The sequence below is a fragment of the Gopherus flavomarginatus genome, chromosome 1 (assembly GCF_025201925.1).
Source record: "Gopherus flavomarginatus isolate rGopFla2 chromosome 1, rGopFla2.mat.asm, whole genome shotgun sequence".
Taxonomy (NCBI): Eukaryota; Metazoa; Chordata; order Testudines; family Testudinidae; genus Gopherus; species Gopherus flavomarginatus.
This window is the reverse complement of record NC_066617.1, coordinates 191,739,741-191,751,925: the sequence shown is the minus strand read 5'-3', so window position 1 is coordinate 191,751,925 and position 12,185 is coordinate 191,739,741. Positions and strand designations below refer to the sequence as shown.

At 37.6% G+C, this 12,185-nt stretch overlaps 1 protein-coding gene across 1 annotated transcript in view; it reads left to right on the top strand.

Moving 5' to 3' along the window:
• The window catches only part of TMPRSS15 (transmembrane serine protease 15), a 90,162-nt gene that overhangs the window by 35,928 nt on the left and 42,049 nt on the right, over window positions 1–12,185 (top strand). Inside the window, exons 11-13 of the mRNA XM_050937118.1 lie at window positions 5,151–5,256; window positions 6,065–6,215; window positions 7,487–7,628. Of these exons, the coding sequence (XP_050793075.1) occupies window positions 5,151–5,256; window positions 6,065–6,215; window positions 7,487–7,628 (399 nt within the window). The remainder of the gene's footprint in view (window positions 1–5,150; window positions 5,257–6,064; window positions 6,216–7,486; window positions 7,629–12,185) is intronic.

The window sequence follows — 12,185 nt, the reverse complement described above, 5'->3', positions numbered from 1 at the left end:
AGTTTCCCAAATTGATTCAGATTGCTCAGAGAATTAATGAATCAAGGTCAGAAAGAAGTACATTGCTTGAAATATTTGCAAACATTTTCAAAATAGGGATGACGTGTTTCCGTTTCATCTCTCATTCACCTACTTCTAAAGACAACTTTTTCAATTTAGTTGAGGATCATGGAATGGCTGATATGGGACTTGATTAATAAATAATTAAAGGAGGGTCCTCTGTGTCCATGCCTTGTTGTGGCGGGACAGCTTGCATGCTCTAATGATCCCCAGAGTCTGTGTTGGTGGGAGTTTTTTGCTCCTGGTAGGTTCAATCATGCTGGATTGGTCTGTGAGTGAGGGGCCAGACAAAACAGATACCCTAGTCCTCCAGGCTGGGGGTTAGGCACAGGGCTAACAACCTTGTCTCATAAACCACAAAATATGCTATGGAAACAGCGATAGAGAAATCGACCTTTACTGTGTCTGATGGCCTTCAGGAGTCAATGACCCGTATTACTGCCAGTGGTGAAAGCCAAAAGGAAGCCACTGGCATGAAGACTGAAGTGCTGAATACCAAGACAAAAAACAAACTTGTTTTTTGGAATGTACAGACAATGTACAAAATCGGAAAGCTAGCTCAGGTCATAGCGGAGATGAGATGTTAAAGCTTACACTTCCTGGGTGTCAGCGAGAACAGATGGATGGGATCAGGAAGATTAACAGCAGCATCAGGAGAAACTTTGCTCTATTCTGGATGGAATGATGGACAATTTTGGAAGGGTATTGCCACCCTTTTGAAGAAGGGAGTGGAGCATTCCCTGCTTGAATGGAAGTCCATCAGCAGACTTATGAGAGCCAGACTGAAAAGGAAACATAATAATATCACGCTGATTCAGTGCTATGCTCTGACAAATGACAGTGATGAAGAAATAAAGGACAAATTCTACCTTCCGCTACAGGTGGAGTTAGAGATTACCACGCCATGACTAACTATCGTCATGGGAGACCTGAATGCCAAGGTAGGTAAGGACAGCACAGACAATGACAGAGCAATGGGAAGACATGGATGTGGCATCATGAATGAAAATGGAGAAAGGCTAGCTGATTTCTGTAATATGAATGACCTAGTCATCGGCGGAACCCTATTTCAACATCATGAAATTCACAAGCTGACATGGTGTTCTCCAAATGACAGAGATAAGAACCAGATTGACCAGATCATGATCAATGGCAAGTGGCGACGCTCACTGACTGATGTGAAAGTGAGAAGAGATGCAGATATTGGCAGTGACCACCACCACCTTGTGTGGGTCCATGAAACAAGGGATGTAGAGATTATAACATTGACAAGCTAAAGTCCCCTGAAATACAGAAAGCCTTCGTTCTGCAGTTAAAGAATAGGTTTCAAACACTTGCAGACCTTGATGAAGAGGAAGGGAATGCAGAAGAGGAGATCAACAAGAAGTGGGACAAAGTAACAGCAATTTATAAACAGAGCAGTGAAGCCTGTCTAGGCTACAGGCAGAAGAGAAGGAAGGAGTCGATTACACCCAGCATATGGAATATCATGGAAACCAGATGAGCCCTGAAAAATAAGTTTTGGTCACAAAATCCCAGAAGCTAAAGGACAAATACCGCAAACAGTGTAGCTTGGCACACTGGGAGGTCAACCGCCTTGTGAGACCAGACAAAAGACATTATATTCATAATCTGGCAACACAAGCAGAGGATGCAGCTGCTCATGGTGAACAAGGAACTGTCTACAAAATGACGCCGTTTATCAGTGGTAAATGACAGACACCAACAAACTCTTTCATTAGGAACAAACAAGGACACCTACTAACAACTGAAAAAGAACCAGAAATGTGCTGGACAGAGCATTTCAAAGAATTGCTGAATAGGGAACCACCTAAAGAGGAAGCAAACATCCAGGAGGCAGAAAAAGATCTTGATATCAACACAGACACCCCAGCTAAGGAAGAGACCATTCAAGCCATGAAATCCTTAAAAAATGGGAAAGCTCCTGACAAGGATAACTTGAATGCAGAATTGTTCAAGGTAAATTCTGAGTTAGCAGCATCTATTCTGGCCCCTTTATTTACACAAGTCAGGGAAAGGAAAAAAGTGCTGAATGAGTGGACCAATGGGGGTATACTGAAGGTACCAAAGAAAGGAACACTCTGTGATTGTAATAACTGGCGTGGTATCACACTTGTATGTATGCCAAGCAAAGTATTGTATAAGATCATAGTCCAACATATATCAGAGGCAGTCAATAGCATTCTCAGAAAAGAGCAAGCTGGTTTTTGGAAAATACGTGGATGCCCAGACCAGACTTTCACTCTATGAAACATAATAGAACAATGCTTAGAATGTCAATGGCAACTCTACATAAACTGCATAGTCTTTGAGAAGACTTTTGATAGCATTCACAGGACCAGCACATATGAAATCCCTCTCCGTATAATCAACATCATCAAAAGCTTCTATTTCAACTTTACATGAAGTGTTGATCACAGTGAGATCAGTTTTGAAGTCAAAACAGGAGTATTTCAGGAGTGTCTCATGTCTGCAATCCTCTTCAACGTTGCCATCGACTGAGTAATGGAGCGTATAACAGAAGACATGCAAAGAGGTATTAAATGGACACTCTTCTTATCCCTTGAAACCTGGACTTTGCAGATCATCTCACTCTCCTATCACATACCCAACACCATATACAAGAAAAAACAACTCGACTCAATACATTCAGCCAGCAAATAGGACTGAAAAATCAACTGCAATAAGACAGATATCATTACGTTTAATATTGCCTCACCATCACCAGTACGGATAGAGGATTATGTTCTCAGCAACGTAGAAACATTCACATACTTGGGCAGCACCATCAGTCAGAACGGTGGAACAAGCCAGGACACCCAGAACAAAATCAATAAAGCCAGGAACACCTTCAGGAGCATAAATATGGTCTGGAAATCATCAACAAACAAAAACAAAACCAAACTCAAGATTTATCAGAGCTCTGTACTTTCAACATTATTTTATAGTGCAGAATGCTGGGGAATGAGAAAGTATGACATGTCCAAATTGTCTTCATTCCATCTAACTTGCCTCAGAAAAGTCCTCTGTATCTTTTGGCCCAGAAAAATCTCAAACCAAGATCTGTGGACACAGTGCAGCCAAGAGGTTTTGAGAACCATTATTGCCAGGAGATGTTGGAGATGGATCGGTCATGTGCTTCAGATAGAAACTGATTCCATCACCAGAGTGGCAATAAGATAGACACCTAAAGGCAAGCAAAAATGAGTCTGTCTGAAAACAACATGGCAACGAGCTGTGGAAGCCGAGCTGGAAAACCTGGGGCACAGCTGGGGAACCATTGAAAGACTTGCCAGAAACAGATAGAAGTGGAGGAGCTTCCTCACTGCCCTAAGTGCCAGAGGCGTAATAGGAACATTGATGATGATAATGATGATGAATGCCATTCAACATGAATTTATGGAAAATATATCCTGCCAAGCTAACCATGTCTTTTTTCGGGGAAATTAACAAGTATGGTTAATAAAGGTAATAGTGTAGATGTAGTATATTTAGACTTCTGTAAGGCATTTGACTTGGTGCCACAAAAAACTAGACTGATATAAAATTAACATGACCCTCATTCAATGTATTCATCCAGCAGAGAAACATATAACACAATCCAATATCTGGAAGTTGAAACTGGACAAATGTGTCAATAAGGCAGAGGTGGGCAAACTGTGGCCCACAGGACCGTCCTGTCCAGCCCTTGAGCTCCCGGCCAGGGAGGCTAGTTCCTGCCCCCTCCTCTGTAGCCTCAGCTCACCATATCCCCAGCGCTCTGGGTGGCGGGGCTTTAAGCACCTGCTGGGCAGCGTGTAGTGTTTTAAATTGCTTCCTGTAGAAATATGCTACTTATGGAGTATCAGGACTGGCAGCTGTAAGTAGTACACCATAAGTAGCACATTCCTATGGGGAGCAATTTAATACACTACACTTGCCCTCCATATAGTTTCAGAACCCCAATGTGGCCCTCAGACCAAAAAGTTTGCCCATCCTGAAATAAGGTATACATTTTTATCAGTAAGAGTGATTAACCATTGGAACAAGTTACCAAGGGTTGTGGCAGAATCTCCATTGCTGGCAATTTTAAAATCAAGATTAGATGTTGTTCTAAAAGATATTCTTTAGTGATTTTTTTTGCGGGGCAGAATGTTCTGTGCCCTGTGTTATTTAGGAGGTCAGATTAGATGATCACAGTCGACTTAGATTCTACAAATCCATGATTATGAGCATCTCTAAATCAATACAGAAATGAAGGACCTAATATGGATTTCATTCTACAAACCAATCTTTAATGTATTGGAATGAATCTTGCAGACATGAAGCATCTATACAACAGAGGTGAAATCCTAGCATCTGTAAGTTTTCTTGTTGACATCACTGGAACCAGAATTTCGCCTTTAGGACTCTTAATTCTGTGGATAACATTGTCTTTCTGATCTGAAATGAGAGTGTTTCTCCACTTAATTTTACCCCATTTAGCATTTTCTCATTGCAAAAGAAAGTTTGGGCTCCAAGCCTCAAAGAATTAATGTACATAACTCTAGCAAACACATTACCAAACAATGTATGTTTCATGTTGATATTGCTTCCATCTATGACAAATTATTGTCCTAATCTTTTTTGCCTCCCCCCACATCCCATTTTATGGTATGGAGGGTACAAAGTGGGAAATAATCTCCCTCCAAAAGCATGTACAACTGTGATAAGGGCAGACTTTGATTAATTCACTATAAACTCTTTGGGTTAAATCCTGCCCCACCTGGTGAAATTCCCACTAACTTCAGTGGGGACAGATTCTCACCCCTTGAGTAATTTCTCAGTTATTGTGCAGGTTAATGGCCCATTAAAATATATAAGAAGTTTTAAAACTATTTCTTACCAACATACATAATTTTACACTTACATTTTCACCTGCTGTGGTGACACTCCCCACTCTTTCTGTGTATTTCGCTCTAGCTTCAGTTAACACTGCTGTTTCTGGTATTTTTTACTAACCAGATTCTTTTTCTTGACCATAATAATTTAGTGTCATCATCAAACTTCATCAGCTTGATTACCAATGAAAGATATTTATTGTTTTACAGGATTTTATATTTCAACACCCATAGGACTTTCAGCAAGACAGCAGAGAGTTCGGCTTTTTAGCTTGCCTTTAGTTCCGGCTTCAGATCAATTTTGTCTAAGTTTTTGGTAAGCTGCAAGTTACATAATTACTAAGTATAATCTTTAATTAAGAATGAAATCATATGTAAATGTATTTTTTGTCATAAATTATTTGTTCAATTGGTTCAAAGTCTACAACCTGGCTTAACCATGCGGCAGGAGTGAAGAACAGTTCTCCAAAGAGTTTGGACAAACTAGAGATTCCTTTAGTGAAATCCTGGCCCTATTGTAGTCAATGGAAATTTTGCAGCTAGGATTTCACTCCAAGTTTCTAACTATTCAGTTCCATAAGAAATTACAATGTGGACATTGATCCAAATCCACAAAAGTCAATAAGAGTCTTTCATTGACTCCAGATAGCTTTGAATCAGGCCCTACAGCAGAGATTGGCAACCTTTAGCATGTGGCTAATGAATGAAGTCATGAGGCTTAAAACCTCATATTATAATACCATTCTAGCTTGTTGAGCTTTCAGATGCCAGTCCTTCAGAATGACACATGCTGGAAGTCTGGTGACACATATTGGAGGGATGCTGTCATAATCAAAATATGTTTGGAATATCAGTTATCAGAGTCTGAATATGATATTCTTTACATACCCTCTATTGTAGAAATTTACAAATATCTATGGGATATTAGAAACAAATTCCCAGAATTTATAGAGTGAAAATACTTTAAAACCTTTTAGTTTTTGACCCGTCTTTGACTTCATAAAGTTATTTATGCAATGAAAAGCTTAAATTAGTATTTTCGGTATGATATTTCTTTTTATTCACTCATCTGGATAAATTCCAGTCTGATAGGATAATATAAAATCTTGGTATTTCCCCTCCAGGTATCATATGTATGGTACTAACGTTTACCGTTTAAGTATTAACATCGTGAATAGCAATAACATGGAAAAAACAGTTTTCCAGAAAGAAGGAAATTATGGAAACAACTGGAATTATGGACAAGTAACATTAAATGAAACATCTGACTTTAAGGTTTGTTAAGCTATTAATCTTTGTTATTACTTTAAGCTAACTTTCTTTCACTTTATTTTCCAACAACCTTTGGAACCATTTGCAGTATTCCACATCTGCAAAAGCAATATCCTTTGTTGTCTACTAACACTTACTGTCAAATAATTATTAGTATGCAGAAGACTGGGGCTTCAGAACTGGACTGTGTATTTTCTAGAGTTTAAATTATTGTTGTTGATGATATGATAGGACAGGGAGACTTGCTGCTGTCTGAGGACAGCTAGCTTTGTATCCAAAGAGAGCTCTTGGTCACAGCAAGGGAAATCTGAGAACGTATCCAAATTTGATTGAAAGTTGAAATACCTTGACAATGAATGAAATACGAAGCATTTGTCCCTAATGAAATTCAACCAGAAACTTTAGATTCCCAAATAGTTCATCCAATTAATTACATAATTATATATTTGAATTTTGCTTCGAAAGGAAATATTTTTATATCCAGTCAGGTAAAAAAAATGACTCTACTTGTATCAAAAAGAATTAGTCTATAGTAGAACCACACTAGGTAATTCTTTCAGCTATTCTGGATTAGACAGCAAATCCATTCCATAAGTATTAGGGATGACTAGTCTTATTATGGTGGTGAAGATGAGCAGCCATTTGAGCAAAACCATTGCAGGAAAAGAATGCTAAAGATTGCAGTTACCATCTGAGCAAACAAATGCTTTTGTAATATGAGTATAGTCAGTTTTCCAGGAAATATGGGTTTCCTTATAACACCATGAAGAATATTGCATTTGGCTGTTCCGATCACCAGCACTTAATATTTGGTAATAGGCCTGCTGCAGGTAACAGTAGGTTTGGGGCACAATAACAACAGTAAATTCTCTTCTGATTAAATTAGTGCAGCTCCTTGGAAATCAAAGGAGCTAAGCCAATTAAGGCCAGCAGAGAATTTGAACCATAATGATTTCAGATTCGGTGTGTGAAAACTTCATTATATAGATAATGAAATTATAGAATTGTGTATTCAGTCACCTGACTCATTTGATATACAGCGGATCTCTCTGTTTGTAAGCATGAGCCTCAATCTAGTCTTGCCTAGTGCTGTTTCACAGAGTTTTCTAGCAGGGAATTATCTCTTCTCATTAGTGACCCACCAATGGAATTCCAGACCAGAGATTATGGTAGAAATTAAAAATGCATGAAAGAAGGGAAAATCTGTTCTGAAGGCACAGATGGCTAGATAATTTAGCATTACATTCTAAATTTATGTTTTCCATGAATTCCAGGTTATTTTTGATGCATTTCAAAAACCAGGTCTAAGTGATATTGCCCTGGATGACATTGGACTGATAAGTGGACAGTGTAAGGAAAGTATTTATCCAGAACCAACTTTGGTTCCAACAAGCACTACTCCACCTTCACTTCCCAGTAAGTCAGTTTTAAAGTGAAGTATATGTTTATTTTCTGTGAATATATTTGCTTTTAAACATTTTCAACTCTTTAATTACTTATGCTTTTGTTTGTAATTGCAAATCAAGGGTCAAAATCTTAGCTGGCATATATCATCAAAGTTCTGTTGACATCTAAATTTTTAAGGTCCACTGAAGAACTCAAATCCTGTCTCAATAATATGTAGAAAGGGAGGTTTCCTGGAATTTTATTTTAATGTTTATATTAGACTTTATATTTTGAAAGCATTACAGAGTAACCAGGTGGTTTGGCCATGCAACACACTGACATCAGTAAGGGATTACATGGCTAAAATTTCATAGAGCTCTGAGTATGTATGCACATCTGTATTTTAATAGAGCTGAAATCTCTGTGCTTGGTAGATAACTTCCTTGTTCAAATGGGCAAGTCTCTAGTGTTCCAAGCTGGTTTTAGAGTCAAAAACTAGCACAGCAGGACCACCCAGGTTTGAGGGCACCATCCAAACATTCCTCCCGAACAACACTTTAATTTAAAGTTCATGAGCCATTAAAAACATTGGCTGTAAACCTCTTTTCTGGTACACCATACTCCTCTGTCTACACCATTCCTGGAAAGTTCACAGGAGCCATTGTGTGGAGACCACAGAGATTTAAAATTTTGGAATTTATATTGTTTGAGGGCTTTTTTTTAAATAATCTTAAATGCGACCATAACTTGTGTTTAGAACATGCATATAACACAGTGTAGAATCAATATATCTGATATTAACTCTGTAGGCTAGAGTGCCTTAGTAGGTGCCTTAGTAGGTGCTTTAGTAAACATATGAGTAGAACTGGTCAAAAAATGGTGACAATTTATTTTGTTTTATTTTGGAGGGCTTTTTTTTTCTTTTTTTTTTTGGAGAAAAGTCGTGAGAATTTTGATAATTAAAAAGAAAAAACACTTTATGTGTGCCCAGAAGGTATGAAATAATTGAAATGAACAATAAGTACACAAGAATCTTGTTTCATACTGGATTTAATGTCATGTATAAATCCTTCTAATTGCTATCTTGACAACATATAGTAAATAATGATGGTCTGAAATTAAAATAACGGGGGTAATTTATTGGCTGGGTTTCCTATCACTCAAAGTACTGTTTACTAATATTGACATTCCACTAAAAATCCCATCACCTCTAAATGTAAAGCATTAGTAAAGGAAAGCAAACTAAAACTTTCTGGTTATACGATAAAAGATTAATTTTAAACCTTCCTTGCAATGAATATAAGAGGAAAGGAAACCTCAAAAAAAGTTTCTGTGTCCAAAGTTAAACTTGGACAACAAATTAATATTAACCACCATAATAAATTAGTTTAGTTCTTTGCTTTGTAGGCCTTCATTTATGTAAAATTCTCAGTGAGTTTTCAATAATATTATCTAGCAATATGGTGTTCACTGAGTGAGAACACGGATTGTTCTTGGTTCATGGAGCTGTGTGATGAAGCTATCTTAATTAATTTCAATCCGTATACATACTTTTCCATTTGAGCAGCATTAGAAATTGAAAGTTTTTAAGATTGAAGCACATGAGTAAACTTCCACCAGTTTTTAAAATAATGCAAAAGAACATTGAAGGATGTTCTAATGGTAGATAAATGACCAACACACAGAGCAGTTCCATCTGTGGGATGATGGAATCAGTATAAGATTTCTGTTTTACCACTGACAGCTATGTGCTGACCTGGTTTTAACTCTATAACACATTTCTGAAGGTTTCAGAGGGGTGGCCGTTTTAGTCTGTATCAGTAAAAATAACGAGGAGTCCTTGTGGCATTGTCTCCAAGGTGCCACAAGGACTCCTCGTTGTTTTTACATTTCTGAACTGTGGTTTATCCATTTTCCTATGCCATCACACAAGAACTGAATTTCTGCACAGTTGAAATATTATATTAAATCATTTATCTAAAGTATCAAGACCAACATGTAACATATAATGCATATGTTCCTCACGGAATTGATGATAAGCACCCTGATTGTCCTTCATAGTGAAAATAAAGTATGCTTTCTGCGGACACGAGATGGTAGAAAACTATGGGCATATCTTGTTTGCTTTCTTGTTGCATTCCTGTATCTAAGGTATACTAAAAATTATCTACTCTTTAAGCTGTCAAAAGTCCTGAGTGCTTCAAAGTAATATTGCACTACAGATATGGACTTTGTGCAAGTTTATTACTGATACTGAGTTCATTACAAATGTCACGTTAGAAAACAAGAGATGAGAGGAATCTGAGTTGAGTCAATTTCTTCTGCTAGACATTATGCTTCAGTAAAATGTGGCATTGTCTTTTTTAGTATCACAAAATGCTATTGAAATGCCAAGCATTTCTGTAGCTTTTTTGCATAAGACTGTCAGTTCTACATTTTTATTTGCAATATTCATTGCTGTAATCTGTGAATGCTCATTTTCAAATCATGTTTTGACACTGAGCATAGCACACAAATAGAGTGCAAATGACTAAGAGTCTTTTTGCAACTGAGTTGATTGTACCCATCTAGATTATGATTATGGCCAGTGCATAAGGGAGCTTTATGTGAGTAAGGGATTCAGGGCTGGGCCCATATAGATTAATTAGTAGAGCTGTCTTCAAAAGTGCTCAGAAAACTTTATCCTGTAGTGCAAAGTTGCCAACTGTCATGCGATAAATAAGCACCTTGACTTTCACAATAAACCAAAACTCAAGCTAATCCCATTTCAAAACAAGGCCCAAACAAGCCAGTCCCTAAGAACCCCAACACTCTATGTGACTAGATCACCCCGGCGTCCAATCTGGGACTATGATGGGCCTGCTGCTCCCCCCCTTGCCTCTGCTTACTGGGAGGGAGACAATTAAAAAAAAAAGAAGAAGAAGAAACAACAAGCAATAACAAGTTACAAGCCAAAAACTAGTCAACAAGCAATTCACAAGCCAATTAAGCCAAAAATAAGCCCAATTTCTGTGGGTTTTTTTGCATGTTTGGCATGTCTGCTGTAGTGTTGTCATCAGTGAAAAAAATATGAGTGTTGATTGCAGTTTGTTACTGGTAACGAGCATCAAGCATAAAGTCCAAAATAACTGCATAATACTCTATTTTTTATAAAGGCCACTAATGATTTTGCCAATATTTTTTCCAGCCATGAGTAAAATCAATTACTTTTCTACTGTATTTCCTTGCCAGAGTGGCACTTAGAGGACGGTGAGTAATGAGGCTTATGCTCAGACTTCACAAGGTCAAATTTTGCCCGAAGCAACAACAAGCCATACCATTTTAAGGTAGTTGTTGTTGCTCTGCTAAAACCATCAACTGACATTGGTTCAGAAAGCCAATGATCAGCTGAAATATCTCTGCGTGTGTGTGTTTCATAGCAGAATGCCAGTGTCATCACTGTTGTTGATCCTATCTACAGAACGTAGACTTCCCTATGAACCTTTTAAACCATAATTTTAACTTGACATATTTTCTAACTCTGCATAATTTCTACATAAAATATACGTGTTGTGAGACTACTGGTACTATTTTTTCTCTTTTAGAGCTTTTGACATTTCTTGCCGAGAATAATAGTCAAATAGGAACCCATTTAGTGGGGGCCATCAAAGGAAAATATTAAGTCATTCCTTATGTCCCAGAGCTTCCTTCTGCGACAATTTTGTGGACAATCTCAGCAGGAACTTTCCCATTGTGCAGGCAGTCTCTAAATGGCTGTGGAGGAATTTACTGCTTAATTCTGCTAAACTTGCAATGAAAAATATATTGCTCTGCATATTAGGTAATTAAGATCACATTCTTTCACTGTTTGCCCTTCTACAATGCTCATCCCTGTCTAACCACTGAGGCCCAAAAGTGGAATGCGATGAGTGGCAGAGACCAAAATTAGGTACACAGAACAATTATCTATGCAAGAAAATTACAGTATAGAGGAAGTCCTTCCTTTAGGGTAAATGACTCTTCCTGTAACCTCAATTTCAATGTTCTTTATTTTTGTTGTAAATAATTGTCAACAATAGAAGTGAGGAGACACCAAATTTGTGTTAATCGTAGTTAACTCTGGGACAAAAATAAGTAAAATCGCTCAAAAGGTATACTTAAAAGAGATGGCAACGATACATTTCAGACATAAATCATCCTTTATCACTGTGCCTAAAAAAAATAGAGTATCAAATGTTTAAGGATTTTTTCTATCAATAAAATTTCACCTCTTGTCTTCATGTGACTCCTGTCTACTAGCTGAGTCACACTAATGGCTGTTGAGATTATCTCACTGTGCATTTACAAAATCTGGGGTTTTGGTTTGCTTCTGAACAACAAAACAAAAGGACGTTCCCCAAAAGAAAAATCCACAGAATCAAATCATAGAATAAGATATCCAAAAATTACTGGGAAAAATCCCCAAAGCTGTTTTCATAAAAACATTTTTACATACAATGCATGATGACTCAGAAAGATTCACACACCAGAATCACACTGATACAGATTTTGAATAGAAATGATAAATAAATAAGCCTGTGGGAACTCCACCAAAAGTCCAAATAAAAC